An 18,504-nucleotide genomic window follows, 5' to 3' on the forward strand; every position below is an offset into this window, starting at 1 on the left:
TAACAGATTACTTGGTTATATGTTTATTATTTTATATGTTTCTATGATTTAGTGTACAATGATGAAATTAATTTTGTACTGTTTGAAGATATAATGAATAAGTCAAATGTTTGACCATTGAATGTCCCATTTTTTTTCTTTGTTATGTCATTGTTGACGAGGTCTGGCAGCCATTTTTATAATAATATGTTTGCATTAAAACATATCCATAGCAATCAGAGTAATATACATAAATACCATAATAATGAATACAAAAATATATAAAATTTTGTGCAGAAGAAATTTGCAAATGTTTTAACATATTTTATAGCAAATTATGTAATACTAAAATTCCCCTATTGCCTAAACCAGCCATTGCTTTTACGTCCTGAAGCACATTTCATTCAATTATTTCTTTTAAAGGGTTTTTTTAAATCTGCTTGTCTCTTTAAAAAAAAAGGACGGTGCTTGTAATGGCAGAAATAGGAGCTCAAGTTTTGTGTAGGCTGCTAGAAACACGGAAAGACAGTCTTAGCAGGCAGCTGGTTGAAATACAATAGTTTCTAGTATTCAACCATAAAATGGACTGAACTTTTAAGGTCAAAGGTATGCTTTTCTTTGAGTAACTTGGTACACTGAATCTGCACCTGTCTTCATATTTATACTCTATAGCAGTGGTAGTGAGATCCCCCCTTATGATTCCCCAATGAATTCCCATGAATTCATAAATTTATGTATAGATTCTTGTGAACTGTGTAAGTAGCAATTAAAAGGCTCACACAGTTTTTTAGGACTTCAGGTCTCTAATTTGGTTGTAGCCAGCAGCTTGCCAAGTGCTGAAGTTTATCTTTGATTAATAGTATCACTGGGAAAAGCTCATATTTAACTTACTATTTAGCCAATCTATATCCATGGGTGGTTTTCATCTCCTCACTAGGGTAGATTTTATCTATGCTGATCCTGTAAATCAAGAAACAGTGAGCTTCTTTTCACTTTATTGCCTGAATTCACTCCCATGTCATTTTCTCATAACACATTACTGAAGTGCATTGCTGAATATGGATTAAATGTGCCTTTTCATTTCATTTTTTATTTTTAAACCATAAATAAATGCCATTGCAAAGTAAATTCTACAAGTCATAAATTACAGATTTAATATAGCAAATGTTATTCCCATATTGGTTTGCAGAGGTGGTAAGCCAGTTTGGAGAAATTGTTTCAAATTTTTGAATGTTTAATATCCATCAGAATAAGTCTGCAGCTATTTTGAGTAATGTATTTCAATTGAATGAACACATCTTCTGCTTCTATCAGTTAAACAATTATGCCTGAATATTCAAAGCTAATCACACATTTCAGCTATGTGTTGAGTTGATGTTTTGCGTAAAGTCTAATTTCTTGGCTTCCCTGTGACATAGCTGTAAAATTCAAGCACAGTGACCTGAGAAGACGCACATCTCTGCAGCTATGACAGCTTCTTTTCTTTGCTGTGTCAGTCTTTGGACAATCTTGTCCAAATACAAAAGATTAACATGGCACGTCATCCCTGGTGGTTAGATTCTGTAGACCCTGTCATAATACAAGACATATTAATATATGTAAGCTGTGACGTAGCAAAATGTCCACAGTCTCTAGTGTGAAGTCTAAACTTGGGGCCCCTGTAACCTGTTCAATAACAATACAGTGCACAAAAAACAGAAACTACCTTGTTCCCAGATAACAATCCTAAGTCTTGTAAACACATTAAGCTACGTACACACTTCCAATTATTATCGTTGGAAAACGAACGACGAACGTTCATGCACGATATATACGAACGATCGTATAGCACCGATCCTGCACATAGAGTTAACGACACGATCGTTTGTAGATATTGTACACACAATAGATACGATCGTTTGAGCGATAGAGGAACTATGTGCACGACAGGAAAGTGAACGGACGTTCGTTCATCACGCATGCTCTGAACATGGACGATCAACGAACGACCGTACACACGAACGATGTTCAACGATCGTCGTCCAATTCGATCCGTCGGTCCGGTCGTTCGTTTCCAGCGACTTTCCTCGTTCGTCGGCGTCGTTGGTTACTTTTTTACGAACGATTTTTTGCCCAATCGATCGTTCGTCGTTCGATTGGAACGATAAAAATTGGAAGTGTGTACGCACCTTTACTCTTTGCCTATTCACTCCAGGCCATTTCAGCCATGTGGAGCACCAGGCTGATTTTTCTAATATTATGTCTGACACAAGATGTCAGCTGACAATTGCTTGTTCAGGTACTAACCAAGGGGGAAGAGTTTTTGTCACAAGGGTTCTTAATACAGACCTAGAACCAGAAACTGACCTTTTCTGGTGAGTCTGTCAGTGCAGTATGCATAAAGCAGCTACTCTGTTTCTTTATTTGCAAAAGATGTTGAGTAGAAAAGCAACATTGTAGTAGGAAGAGAAAAGTTATGGGGGATGCGTGATAGAAATTGGGCCTATAAATGTACCCTTCTTTGGTGTTACTGATGTTATCATGGATTTATATCAAGTGTGCAGGAAGCATCACAACACCCAACATCTTTTATGTGGCAAAATGCGATATTTCATAGGGATGATTGTATTATTACTATTTATATTATTATTATTAACTAGCATTATCGCCAGTTTTGAGGCAAAGCATGCTTTTGGATGTGGGAGGATACCGGATTTTAAGAGGATTTCTTTTAAGAGGAATTTTTTAAAAAAAAATGACTTATCTACCTTATGAAGGTTTTGGTCCCTTATTTGGCCTTTTGCAAATGTAATGATTGGGAACACTGAACATTATTTCCCCCACAATCCCCTGCCCTGGGAAATTTTTTTGGGGAACACCACCTTCCTGCATTTATATCTATAACAGCATGTATGAATATTGGATATTGGAAAACCTAAATTGCCCATACAAACTGTTCCTGAAATACTCTGATACGTGCTGTATACTTTAGGATTACAAATAAATTTATATATTGGTATGTGACCAGTAGATAGTTTAGTTATCCCCTTACATACAAGCCCCATAAAAGCACCATTTTCCATTTTTTCTAAATTGCATGGAAATCTTCTACACCAATTGGGGGTGACAGGCAAGCTGGTAAGGGTCTTACACTATAATCACAGTGTAAAAAAATAAAAGCAAACACGTAACATCCTTGGAACAATTCATCCTTAACACAGTAAAACAGTAAAGCTGTTGTTTGTAAAGGTATATATTTATCCAGGTGTGACCAGCAGTTAGTCAACTATGGCATTTGTGGGACATTGTATCTATCTCTTCTGCCTCTTCCATTAATTTGTCTAAGTTTGGTCTCAACACTCTCCGCAAATCCTCATGAATCGTGCACATGCTTCATATTTACATAAAGCTTAAAAGGTCACAGCTAGGGAAGGAGCGTACAATTGATGTAAATCTGAGGATGAATTACCCTGTAAGCATCATGATTGCCACTGTTTTTGTCCGGTAAACCTCAAGTTTCCAGACCTTGTGAGTGAATTGGTTCTATTCCTATTTCATTTATGTCATTTATAAGCAACATGATCATTAGAAGTTAAATGTTGTGTTATAAAGAGATATGTTTAGTAGATGTTCAGGATAAACAAAACATAGTTTGTCCAAGTAAGTATGGAGTATGTCTGGCACATTCAAAATAGAATGATAATAGTCTTAATTACAGAATATGACTAGTCCAGCTTTTGCTCATGAAGGGCTGTTTCATATGCTCAGAGTCACTGAGTTCTAGTTTGGTGACCCCATGTGCCTTAGGATAACTGCACAATGTTTAAAGCCAAGGCTCAGATTTTGTCCAAGACAGACTATGTCTGCCAAATTGCGAAATATCCAAAATAGGGATTTGCCTTTGAATAAGAAAGATTATTTAGATGTATAAATTATGTGTGCACAGAAACTCCAAACTTTGGTATTAGAATGAAGGCAAAATGAAGGTGATTAGTAATAGTTATATTCCTTATGACCCATTTTCAGTCAGGCTGTCAGAATAAACTCTGGAAGTCAAAAGGACACTTACATTAGTATTGTCTATGGTCTTCTTGGAGTTGACCTTTTTTGCAATTTCAATTTCTATCCTACCAAGCTTTATTTCACATTGTGTCTTTGTGGGAAGGTGGCCATTGGTGTAGTGATCCTGGGTAAAGTCACGCTTGACCAAAAGATGGGTAATTCAGTTTAGCTCTACAAGAACCAATAATTTTGGTTTATGAATAAAATCCTGGAGCTGAGTAGGTATATTCTATTAAGGTCATGGTCTCTAAAAGGACACAACTTTACAACTGTGTAGACAATTCAAATTACACAGTATGTGCAGTTCTAAACTGTGAAAGTAATTCCTTCACAGCCATATTTTGTCATTGTTGTGAAATAAGAGACATATATTAGTCTGTGTACAGTTCCTGTTACACAGTTTTAATGGCCATATGTTTAGTGTGTCATTAGTGTTACTATATACTTACAGTCTTACTATATCAGATCTCTCTTTAGACAACTCCTGGTCATATCTTGTTTTGCCTTCTGATTTTAAAACATTTTAAATTCAATATTCTAGTTTTACATGTATTCTTTATATGTATTTTATCACTAATTATTTATATTTCCCAACAGTGACGGAGAGTCGTGGGATATTAGACAGCGTACAGAGGTTTTCCTTGCTCCCAACCTATCTACCAGTGACTTACACTATTCATCAGAGTGATGTTTTCTTCTTCCTGAAGGAAGCCAACCAGGATATTATGAGAAATTCCAGCCTGCAGTCACGAGTTGAATCTTTTCTTATTTATAAAGCCAAAAAACAACCTGTTATGAATGCCACCTATGGACCATTTTTTGTTGAACAAGAAGTGCCACAAGATTTACTTTATTATCCCAACCATTTTGGATTTACAGATAAATTTACATTTAATTGGAAAATCAAAACGTATATACTGAAGGATAAAATTTTTCAGACTAAACCTAAAGTTCAGATTTTGTTTTATATTGTGGGGAGAGACTGGGATGATTACAGCACTACAGAGAAACTTCCATGTGTAAAGGTGTTTGCTTTTCGGGAAACTAGAGAAGTAAAGGGCACTTGCAAGTTGACAGGTGACCTAGGATTGTGTGTTGTTGAACTGGAGCTGCTTGAAAGCTGGTTTGATCCACCAACCGTTGTTGCTGGTCATAAAAGGATGATGGAGCAACCTGATGGTAGCCCGGTGGAAGTGTACTATGCCATTCAACCAAGTGATGAGAAGGGGGAGTGTGTCCTGGAAGACACCAAGAAAAGTACCAGTTGGACATCACACAGTTATTTAGATGATACTGGTCCACCGTTACAGAGAATTGGAAGTGTTTTTCTTTACCAAGCCCTCAGTAGCAATTCTGCCATTGAAGTTCAGCTTGATGGCACTTTGGCTATCCGATCTTTATCCCAGAATATGAAAATAGGGGATATTTTAACATATTTTGTGTTTGCCTCAAAAAATTTTACACAGGCCAAATTCAAATTAAGGTAAGATATCACAATATACCTTATTTTCTAAACAAAAACATTGAGGGGGTTAAAAAAAAATTCTGAAGCTTAAAATACTAACTTAGGCAGAAGATAATAGCTTTTCAATTAAACATTTAGAAATATTTAGAATTTGTAACCAGTCATGAATAAGTTTTGCATCCAAAAATGATATTACTAATATGTATAATAGTTTTTAGAATATTCAAGTCAGCTAAATATTTTTTGCTTGCTTGCTTGATGGAATACTAGGTATAATTACTTATAAACCTGTGTACATTTTGTTTTTAGCTTAATTGTTGGCTTTAGAATAATAGCATATTTGTATAAAATGTTTATTTAAACCTATACAGGTCACTAATAACATACATCTGTTATGGTAAGTAGCTCAAATGTCAAATGTGTGAGAATGAATATTTACTATTTTAATGATGTGTAGTAACTGTCTATTAGATAAGGCATCAAATCTACTTTCAAAGTAATAATTTTTCTGAACACATTACTTTTCCTACCTTTTATTCTATGGTATTTACTAAAAATATACCTTTATATCCTATATATAAAATGAAAAGCACTATGATACTCATATAGATAATTTTACATTACATAGATTTTAATTGTCTGCAAACAAAACATTGGTTTAAACCCCAAATGCTATATACATTTTTAAACAAGATAAAAGGCAATGGTCCTAAAACTGAATTTTGACACATACCTGTTAAAACCTTAGATAAAATAATCATAAATCATAAATGACAACTCCCTGGAAGTGATCTTCTTTTAGCCATTTTTGATGTATGTTTATTGTAGGTTTCAAACCAATAAACCTTAACACATTAGGTATTGTGAGGCAGATATACTTGACCTCAGTGACAGCTATCCTTTTTGTTAAAGCTTATACGTATGTCCTAGTATCTAACTTCCATAAATACATGCTGGTTATTCGTCTAATGAATTCTCAGCCATTTATTATATTTTTATTATCAATATTATTATTAATAATAATAATAATAATAATAATGATAATGATAAAAAATAAACAGGAGCTGCAGATGATCAACCTATATGTGCAGCAAGTACAGGCTATGACACAGGAGGACTCCGGCCAGTTAGGACCCTGCCCATTACAGCTTAAAATAAAAACAAGGGGAGGATCATTGTATACAATAGGGGAATTAAACTGCAGCTTATTAATGATAGTTAGGAGATAGTAGAAGCTGGGTATGCTAGTTTGTAGTTGTGGATTTTGAGGGCTTGTTTAAAAGTATTAAAGGTAGGACCAAAACTACCTTTAACACATGGGACAGGAGCATTAAAGTGGAACTAAATTTATTTACAGCGCTGCTTAATATGTTGGCGCTATAAAAATCCTGTTTAATAATAATAATAATAATAATAACTAAATGTAAAAAATAAAAATGTAATAAAAGAGGTCCTTTACTGCTGGTCGCAATTTTTGTAAATACACTTACCTGTCCTCTTTACATCGCTAGCACTGTCTGATCTTTGTCCATCTTGACTGGCCAGGCTGGGGTTTTTCATCTTTTCTTTGACAACCCAAAAAACATACAGGTTGTTGACTTCACACAGCAAATTATCTTATTATTATTATTATTATTATGCAAGGAAATATTTACTTAGATTTGTGTATGTGATGAAAATACCCTTTGCAAAAAACACCCAATCACATGCAAGGAAATCTAAAAATAATTAGGTTGGCCCTTGCACTGATTCAACCAAAACTTTTTGGTAAATTGGTAAATCATCTCTATTAGTAGATTAGCTGGATACCATGCATAGTCACAAAGTGTAGCTTTCCTAAAGAGCTGCAAAGATAGACATTGACTTGGAGGTGAGGCTATAAATTTACATAAAATGAGTAATGGACAAAACACGTTATACCAAAGTGACTTTGCATACCTGTGAATTGCATATTATTAAGAGCTAATTGTATCTATTACATTAAAAACTTTTTTATGTCCTTTAGGCAATAGTGGACAATATCTTGAAACTGCAAAGTTGATTATAATTATCTGCAACAAACATCTTAATAAACAAATCACTTCAAAGAAATGCTATCCTTAAGCTTGTTAAAGCCTAATTATCCAAAGCCAAAACATTCAAACAGTTTTTCTTCTCCACCAAAAGAAGGCTACTGAGTGCATTTAATAATTCAACCCTTTTCTTGTTTAATTAGACAGTGATAAAAGATAGATATTAGTCTAGGTAAGCTCACATACAAATGAAAAAAAGAAACAGCATTTAAAGTGTAATTATAGTAAACAGGTAAGTGTATAGTTGAAATCAATGGGGCTGATGTACTAAGTGAATATATATAGACTGTGCACATGCAAAGTAAACTATCCCCTTGCTTGAAGTATATTTTACTTAGTTTAGTTATATGAATCAATTTCTGTGGGCTTCAACTATTTATTAATGTACTAAAAAAAAATTTTTTTAAATTTCCTTGCACATGATTAGGTAATCTTTGAAGTGAAGTTTTACCACTTACCACACTGAAACACAGCTTATTGAAAAAGTCACTTTTGTTCTTTCTGCTTAATAAAGTAACTTGATTTGTTAGATTCACAGCACTATGCAATGCCTAAGGAAGTATCGGCTTGTTCTGCTGCCCCTAGGAAGCTAGTACTAACAATGATTGAGACAGTACATTTTGGTTATACTTATTTATTAATTTTAGTAGAGTCATCAGCTGTCATTTTTAGCCAATACCAATTACGTGGTTTAAAATATTGATTGACATGGCAAATTACAAATACATTAAAGCTTAGTGCAAGGGGCTCATAATAAAGAATATACATATACCTTGGGGCAAGGATACAAGATAATGGGGGTATGTGAACAGATCTCTGAATAATTAAAAATAAATAAAACATGATTCCCTGTATTGTCAAACTTGAGAAATGTGTGTGCTGTCAATTACATATTTTGATATCACAAAAATCAGTTGTGTAATAGTAAGTAGCTATTGCTAACTTGTATTGTATATTTGTAATTTTTATACATAGGATAAAATCCTAACATTTTTTTTATCCAAGTACTTGGTTTCTGGCTATCTTATATAAAAGTAAAACCAAGAAAATTACATCTTATAAAGTCATGCTGGTACCAAAAATGACTAGTGATAATAAGGGCGATGCCTTTAGTGTCTTATAAATTCTATGCTATATCAGCATCTTGGAAACATGAAAACCTAATATAATACTGATAGCACTGCTTCCTTTCCACTGTCTACTAGGGATTTGGTTCAGGGTTGCTGCTACTAAGGGTTTATGGAGCATTCCCAGGATTTGCAAAGTTTATGCTAACTTTTGGCACAGGTATGGCAGAAATCAGCAGCAATCAGGTAAATATTTTGAAGGCTTAAAAGGATCAGCAGCCATGTAGTCAGAATGTTTTTAAATTACACAGTTGTAAGTTGCACTGTTATGTGTAAATAAAGCCACTGGGCCTGATTTATTAAAGCTCTCCAAGACTGGAGAGGATACACTTTTGTCAGTGAACTTGGGTAATACAGCAAACCTGGAATGGATTTCCTAGTCATTTGCTAGTTGTTAGAAAATGTTTTCAATCCTGGATCAGATCTATTCCAGATTTTTTGGATCACCCAGGTTCACTGATGTATCCTCTCCAGCCTTGGGCAACATTAGTAAATCAGGCCCAATGTCTGGCTTTCGACGTCATTTGTTTGACAATAGCTTGCTTTGCTTTGCTTGCTTAATTGCTTATTAGCAAAACAAATTGCCAAACTGTCTCATCCTTACTGGCTACTCTTCTTGTTTCTGCACATTATGCAGTGATTCAAGACAGATTAGGGATATTTGAACCATAGCTGATGGAACCATACCTCCTCCGGATTTACCCTACTATGGGGAAACACATGGCCTGTTTGGTTACTTTCTTTTCCTCTTACAATTTCTGTCCTAATTGAATATACCCACTAAAATCACAGTAATGCTTCTTGCAGGTTCGAACCCCTCCTTTTAATACTACCAGATCAACTCTTGCTTGGGCTGCTATGTTATAGGAGATAATGAGCTCCCTGCTGTGAAATATGAAGGCATTAATAGTTACTCGAGAAGGGACAAGCTTTATATTTTATATGTTATGTTTATACATTTTTGAAACATACCACATTTCCGAAATAGAAATAGTAATTTTTGGTATATTTTTTCACAGATTCTTTTCATTTTGCTCAATTTCCTAATGACGTTTCTCTGTGTCAAACTGGCCTCTAGACAAGTTTTTATTTCTTGATGTGTGGATATCTGTAACCCAGAACTTTCATTTTATTTCAGTATGTTGTGAAATCTTGGCAAAACTGGCTAGCTTAGTCATAATTCACATTTTAGAGCCTAATAGCATGTCTTTTTTTTGTCTTTTATATTACAAGCTTTAAGCAAGGTTAAAAGTGTACTTCCAGTTGAATGAGAAGTGACGAGTCTGTTAAAAGATATGACCTTTAGAGGCAAAGGTCAAGAATGAAATCTCCAAATGTTTTAAAATTCAAAAAATCCAGAGCAAAACAATGTTATTTCAGTCTAAATACACAGTGAAATAAATATTCATGTCTGTGTGCTAGAGTTTCCAGTGACACTATATTAGCTTAGCTACTTTTTTTAATGCAAGTATGTAAAAAAGCTTACTCTTTTGTGTGTAATGAAATCCGATAAAGATATCAAGGATAACAGTGTTGGCTTCATATGACAGTCTATCCATTTGGAGAGAAAAAGACCTGTTTTTTTCAGTTACAAGCTTTGTGCAGATACTGAGAAACTAAGCATCCCTGCACCCAACTCTGACAGTAGGAATCCTCATTGGTGCGCTGTCCAGCAGATAGGTATTTTGGGATATTGTTCCCATTCCTATGGCTCCTCATAGAAGAATCAGATAATATCATATATGATCAAATTATTGAGAGTCATGGATATTAGAAGCCAAGTGGCTGTATATGATCCAGAAACTGAACAATCTCTTTCTTTATATGCAGGTATATGTGTAGTAAACCCCCCTTGTGCAAATGTTATCAAGGATAAACTTGCTGTGTATTGTTCCACAGCTTACATTAGCAAAGTGTTTTGAGCTCAGTACTTTATCAAGTACTTTTATGTTCAGACAGGTGGTTATTCCAACTGGTATACATGTGATGTACTGAACTGCTTAAATCCCTAATATTATTAATATTAATGTATATAATATAAAAAGAAAAAGAACAGTTAAATGTTTTTGGCAGGGGTTAGCAGTCAGTGTTGGTACATTCTAGAAGCTCAAGTGTAACTGCCTATGAACTGCTGTTGAGTCATGGGGCTATGTGCCTGTCAGCTGTCTGCCTGAACTTATCTGCCTAAATCATTGTGTTTTGATTGAAAGTTTAAACCTAATTTATAAGAGTAAATATTTCTGTGTGCAATCTAATACCTGGATGTAGACCTCAAATGACCTAGCTGGCTTCTGCAATCAAATAAACCTGGTAAGTGATCGTATACAAGATGTATTTTTATTACATAATGCATTATCCAGCGCCCTAAGTTGAAGGTGTCTGAAGAGTACTACAGAAGTCTGTGTACATTGCCAACATGCAGTTGTATATTGGTTTTAGTCAATGGGAAGGGAATAGTTGAGAAGTAGACCAAAATAGGTTTTTTACCTTATTCATTTTATCAGTTTCCTAAAGTTAAGGTTCATAAACGCCAGCTCTATCAAAAAAATCTAAACATTTGTAGAAGAATGAATGGGCACCACGGGTGTAGTGGAGTGGGCTTGCCATAAAAGCTCCTGTAAAAGCCCCTGTAAAAGCTCTCCCTGCGCGCTCACCGGTGATAGCCTTCAATGTATCCCTCTTTTTCTTTGACTACACCCCTGATGGGCACTGTACAGAGAATAACAGATAACAGTATACATTTTCTAACCTTCCTGCTAAAATCTTTATGCTATACAAATGCACAGCTAAAGCAAATGTTTGATGTGTATAGGTGCCTTAAAGGTAGTGTATAGTGTCTTGGTGCATATTTTCCTTGAATATTTATAATGTTCAAACTCAAGATTAAAAAATCAAAGGAAATAGTTTATAAAATTTAATCTGCTAAATTTTTAAAAATATATATGATGTGCATCCCATGTCCAGGGCTCCATATTATGCTGACTGCACTTTTTCTGCAGTTCTTTAGTAGTCTCTGCTGCTTAGTTCTATTGATAACGCACACAGTTTATTGAGTCAGAGCAGGGACTCTCTCCACTGATGAAGGCCATAGGACGCTGTGTGAGGTCTGAGAGAGAGACAGTCCAAGTGAGAACAGCTTCTGCCTGAATGTCCGTTTAGAAAACCCACAATATTTTGAGAGCACAATGTCATAGAAGAAAAATGTATTTTTGTTTCTAAAATGATTGTACACAGGTAATTACATGACATACAATATCAAATTGTAAACACTCATTTTTGTAAGTAGAATTTACCTAAAACAATATGTTTTTCCATCAAAGTATTGGTATTTAAATAGACATCAATATTTAAATATTTTTACATGTTGAATAAGGGCATCTGCCACATTCTGTCTACACATTGAGCTGTATATATATATATATATATATATATATATATATATATATATATATATATATATATATTATGTATAGAGGATATGGTATTAAAGTAACATGTAACTGGTGTGAAGAAAGTGAGAGGTACCTTTTAGGAATTGAAAGCTAGTATTACCCTACATATCTTTTTTTACCCCAAAATGTTGACTTCCACTTCAGATAGGAAAATAAAAGAATTGTAGTCCCAAAGCAAAATAACATAGCCACACACACACACATACAGACAGGTAGATCCATAAATATTTGGAGAGAGACAACTTTTTTCTAATTTTGGCTTTAATTTAGTGGGTTGAACAAAAAGATTGCATAAAAATGTGAGGCACTAAAGCCTTTTTTTACACAATCACTTCATTTTAGGGGCTCACATTGAGATCTAACTGTAGACACATATATATATATATATATATATATATATATATATATATATTTATTATTATTCATGTTTGTTATTCTTTAAAAGACCTATTTATACTGCTGTGCCTGCTACATATGTGGTGTTTATTCATTGAATGGAATGTGAATGTTGCCATGGAGATATCCTTTCCTCCTTCCAATACTGAAACATTGCGCTGATTCTGTATTATCATAAAGACTTTTTATGGCTTATTCCCGTTCCTATAATTCTTCATTTCAACAGTTTGGTCACAATCTACTTGTGCTGAGTGATTTACTAAAGGAGCAGAATGTATGCTCCGGCCATGGAATCTGTTTTTTTTAACTTCAGTAATCCAATCATGTACTAGCTAATTCCTATTTTTTTATCCTCAATGTATATGATTGGGTATTTAAAGTGAACATAGGCTCAGTGAACATTATATTCCTTGGCAAATCAACATCATAATGCCAACTTGAAATTAAAATTGAAAAATCAGTCATTTATAGATGTTCTTTTTTATGGCCAAGAAAAAAAAATGACACTTAGCTTAAGTACCTTAATTAGATCTGGTTTCAGCTTTTTGCAGCCACTGTATAGAATAGCTGGATTACTTGGGTTGTTACAGTCTGCAATAAAATAATCATACCTACTTGATTGCAATTTTTTTTAAAATACACCAACCCATCCTCGTTCTGACAGCTCGGCCATCTTTTTCCTCTTTTTGTCCAGGATGCCAATCTGTGGCCATCTTAATGTGCCTGGCCAAGATAGCTAAAAATAATGTAAATTCAATCAAAAAATATTTTTCCAGTAGCACAATGAATGGCATTGCCAAACGATTGGATCCTCCAAGCTCCCATGGGCCTTGGTATCAAGACATTTTTATTCTTAGTCAATGACTGCTGGCAAAATTATGTTACCATTGCATTTGTTCCACTGGACTGAAAAAAAAAGATTGTGAACAGATGGAATCTATACCATCAGATGTAACAAACTGGACATGTAATTGCTAAGCACAGTGCTAAATATCCATAGGATAAAAGCCTCTGGTCATTTGTCCTTGTTCAAATGATAAACTAATTTTAATATATGATATAAATTGCTAGCCTTGATCACTTCTAACTCTGTAAAAGTGCATAGATAGTCTTTGCCTTATAGCTAGTATATTATTGTTTGTCTGTGTTACTGTTTCTGAGTTACTTTTATTTGAAAACTACAGGAAAACTAAGAAATACTGTAAAATAAAAATGTTTTATTGTGAGAGAAAAAAGAAAAAAACCTAACTTTAGTAAAACATATAAAAGCAGAAAGACAGACAGAAGGGGTTTGTAGGCTGATTTCAACTAATAATTTTGTATTCATGGAAAAATTCATACATGATTAAATAACATTCAATTAGTAGATCCTGAGCCCATTGTATCATCATGGGTTTGGGATATCCATACATTACACAGAACAACTACAGTAGTAATTAGGTAGTTAAAACGCTTCATTCCTAATTACCCAACGTGTTTCGCCTAACTTGGTTTCCTCAGGGGTATAGTAGAGACTGTGCAGTCTGTATAAATCAAAATTTCACATACTGAAACAAATAATTAACATATACTTCGCCAGAGCATAATATAGTATATTATATACTTGAAAAAGTAGTATATGCAATATCTCTATACATACGTTATATAGTTTACATGAGTATTCCAAAAATGTTTAACCAACATAGTTTGCATACATACAATGAAAAGTTGAAGTAAGTGTTGGTACAGATGGTCTGGAGTCAGAATAAGGGTAGTTACTTACTTGAGTATAGTAGTTATTAATGTTTGAAAAACAACTTTAAAGCAAAAACTAAGTAGGTTTGGTTGGTATTGAGCCTAATGAAGAATAAAACATATATAGATAGTTACAGTATATGTATATTGTTAATCATATACAGATCATTGTATGGAATGTGAAAAATAAGAGTTATCAAATTAACCTAAACATATTGGGAAAATTTGAGGAATAAATGATCCTTAAGGATGGTAGCTGTCCAATGGTAATGTGTCCCAATAATGCAAAAAAAGAGGTCTGGATGCCTACAAGTGGTTATGGACAGATAAGAGGACTTCAGGGTTGTAGGTTGCTAGATCTATATTAGGTGAAATGGGGGGAGGTATTTTTTTTATAATAAAATGTAATAATAGTTGGTGTTGAGAAGATACAGCCAAAGGGTGTCTATGTAGAGAGCCCGCCTGTTATAAGTGATTATATGTTTATAATCATTATATGTTTATGCAGATAATGAGTGGCTATTACCTTACCTAACTTTAACTTAGTAAAAGTAAAGCAATGTTAAAAATGTATATAAAATTTTTAGTTTACCGAGAAAATAAAGAATGGTGGGACAAGGAAGAATGGCAGTCCACTGTGAATTAGCTAGTAGGAAAAGGTGCCTATTTTGTCAAAGCAGACAATGATTAGTCACTAGATGTTCAGGTCAAGTGTAATCATTTTACGGGTACATTCTCAGCTTCAACATAGCAAACAAGCTTTCAAACATTTTCATGACAATTGACAAAGGACCTGGCAAATTCAAGAAAGTCTTGGAACAATATAGTGAACAATAAATCAAAAGAGTTGATCAGCTAGATACAGTTGTATTGAATTGCATTTTGATCAATTCTTTTTAAACTTATTATGTAAAAACATTGCATAGTGTATGGCTACCCTAAGTGCTGTAGTGAAAAGTATTATAATTTTATTTTTAGTTTTATTATATATATCACATACATATACATATATCACATTCACATATTTAAAAGGAATCACAGTAGACTGTAAAAGATGGCATATTAATATAGTTTAGTATTGTGATTCTTAATAGCATATATATTACTGCACACAGTGGGCCTGATTTATTAAGCACTCCAAGACTGGAAAAATGATGAACAATGTGAGTCTATCTTCTCCAGTCTTTGAAAGCTTTAGGGAACCTGGGTGATCCAGCAAACCTGGAATGGATTTCCTCGAATAATTCTTTATTATTTGGCAAATGTTTTCAATGTTGGACCGGATCCATTCCAGATCATCTAGGTTCACCTATTATATCTTCTCCAGTCTTGCAGAGCTTTATAAAATCAGTCCCAATGCATAGCTGAAAGAGCATTACTAATTACTAAAAAAAACAAAGAGCCAGTACATTTCACTCTTCAGAGGCTCCTCCTCTCCCCAGACCCCTCCAGATTTTTCAGCACCCAACACCTTCAGAAGTGTTAGGCAGTCTCTCTCTCTCTCTCTCTCTCTCTCAATGAACCTGATTTATTAAAATGATCCAAGGCTGGAGAGGATACACTTTGATCAGTGAAACTGGGTGATACAGCACAAGTGGAATGGGTTTCTTCAAAGTCATTTTCTATTTGATAGCAAATGTCCTGGGCCAGATCTATTCCTGATCTATTCCTGGTTTATTGGATCACCCAGCTTCACTGATCAAAGTGTATCCTCTCCAACCTTGGAGAGATTTAATAAATTAGGTCCATTGTCTCTCCCAATCACTGAAACATGCTATGCATCCTGCTAAATGATTACTCATAGGTGCATACTGGGTACACCACTTTCTAACTACGACCTTCCCAGCAGTAAATGATCATCTGATTATTGCTATTTTATTACATTGAGGAAAGGTCAATGAGCTAGGATATTTATAACTACATGTATACAATTGAACAATGACATACTAAACATTCCAATTGGATCATCTTTTCACTGTATCTGACCAGCTTTGGGCATTTAATGGGTACAAGTACAAACCAGTTCACACAACCTTCACTACATTTGGTACATCTGTCATCCTCCTGCACGCTGATCTGATACAAAAACATTAGTTTGTGATGTGCTAGGTATACAATAAAAGAATTTTAAGATCAAAAGGTTGTAGACTTTTGAATATACAACATTGTGGTGCTGTTTCAAGGACCATGGATCATTCCGGAAAGGCCCCAAAATTATACCTGCCAGCTCACAAAACTTAAACATGTAAGTGGCCCCGGGGGTTCCCAATTTGCATTTTCAGTTTAGGGCTCCTAGGGGTGCCTGGTTTAAAACAAAAACCCTGAAGTGTATTTTCACAAGTTTAAAAACCATATCTTGAAATTCTTTATTTCAAAGGGCAATTATTTTGGGGGCTAATAGCTATGAGTGTACCCTGTGAAACCTAATAATTTCCAGTCATTAGGACTAACTGTTTAGGAGATATAGAGGTTTGAACCAAATGTGTTGTTAGGTTCCAGAATATGACAAGTAGTCTTTACAGACCCAGCTATCAAACTGTCCTGCTGATGACATCATTGTACATGCCTACATGTGTTGCAGATAGTTTGCAATGCATTCATACTAAATGTCCTATGAGTCAATATGCACTTTCTTACATGAGCCATGAAGTATGACAGTCATTGGACCTGATTTGTTAAAACTCTTCAGGTCTAAAGAGGTAAGACAATCATGGGAACTCCAGGCTGTTCCAGCAAACCTGGAATGGATGTGGTCCAGGATTGAAAACATTTGCCAACTAATAGCAAATTATTTTTAAGAAATGTATTTCAGGTTTGTTGGATCAACCATGTTCTCCCATGATAGTCTATATTCCCCAGCTTGGAGAACTCCCAAGATGCCATACAATGAATGCAAGCCCAAATGCTCGGCATTGGGCAGCCATACTGTGCATGCTCACCTAAAACTTTTTCCATAATAATTAGAGCTACAGAGGTAAATATATAGGTGATAATAAATGAATATTAATATAGTGTGCATGATCTGGTCATAATACAGTTACTGTTTACTTAAAACTATGGATTTAAACTTTACACAAACAGTTCCAGAGGTTTATGATCCCATAACTTATAGTGAAAGCCTCAATTTTGGTATACCTTCATGTATATATATACATATATATATAAATATATATTTAAAATTATTATGCATTCTCTGTATTATTTCTCTCTGGTAAATACAAATACAAGATACATCCTGGCCTAATAAACTTCTCACCTTAGGTAAACAAATACTATCACTGTTCTCTTTTTTAATATTTTTTCTTTTTTTTCCCTGTCCCATTAGTATATTTTGCAGAAATGAAAAATGTGATTCATCTGCTAACACAAGCCTACTGTGAACACCAGCTCTTATAATGGCAGTATAGGAAAAGAAACGGTCCAACTGGGAGATTAATCTGCATGTTGCTATATAATTTTTAAATGCTGCATTATGATGCAGAATGTAATTTTCAGTGAGGGACAATAGAGACTGTTTACGCAAGTGCTAATTTGCCTATTGAGAGACGGTACAAAAGAACATCGTCCCTGAAGAGTTTTCTGCTTTTATGGATCAGTACAGAGAAATAGAGATGGAGCTTTGTGAAAAGCGAGATGCAAATAATTTTCCAATGCATCAGGCATTTAATTTATATGTTTCCCTGTACACTGAATAAATGTAATGTGCACTGTTTTATTGCTGTGGAATAGATGATTGTGGCATAGGCAGGGAACTCATCTGTCTCTTCTCTGGACATTACCCAGCTGGCTAGTTCTGAACTGACCCATTTCAAGTTTCTGCTCTCCTTTTCTACCACTGATTGCAAATAATCCTCAGCATTATTTCTGTCCATCTACTTTGCCAGAATTAATGAATCAAAATACTGTTGTGGTTTTTATTGTACTTAGGAATAGGGGAGAACAATATATTTGAAAATTAAATACCTTGTTAGCATAAATTTACTACAAATGAAAATCCACAAACTACAACAAAATTATGATAAACTAGTTACTAATATTCACAACGCATATCACAGCAAAAATATTACAATTTACCATGAGCCTTTTTATAGCTGTCTTCTCTTCAATACAAGTTAGAAAATAAAAGAAGCATGATGGAGAAATTGGTTGGAAATGTCATGTGTGGCTGAAGCAGTGGACCTCTCCAACACTCAGACATTTCAGATTTAGGGAAACAATGAAATCTGAATTCAACCCAA

The 18,504-nt window shown here is 34.4% G+C and overlaps 1 protein-coding gene across 1 annotated transcript in view; it reads left to right on the forward strand.

The window, feature by feature from the left end:
- LOC140333817 (transmembrane protein 132D-like) overlaps positions 1-18,504 on the forward strand; it is a 441,891-nt gene that overhangs the window by 140,005 nt on the left and 283,382 nt on the right. Inside the window, exon 2 of the mRNA XM_072415753.1 lies at positions 4,618-5,503. Within this exon, the coding sequence (XP_072271854.1) occupies positions 4,618-5,503 (886 nt within the window). The remainder of the gene's footprint in view (positions 1-4,617; positions 5,504-18,504) is intronic.

The sequence above is a fragment of the Pyxicephalus adspersus genome, chromosome 6 (assembly GCF_032062135.1).
Source record: "Pyxicephalus adspersus chromosome 6, UCB_Pads_2.0, whole genome shotgun sequence".
Lineage (NCBI taxonomy): Eukaryota > Metazoa > Chordata > Amphibia > Anura > Pyxicephalidae > Pyxicephalus > Pyxicephalus adspersus.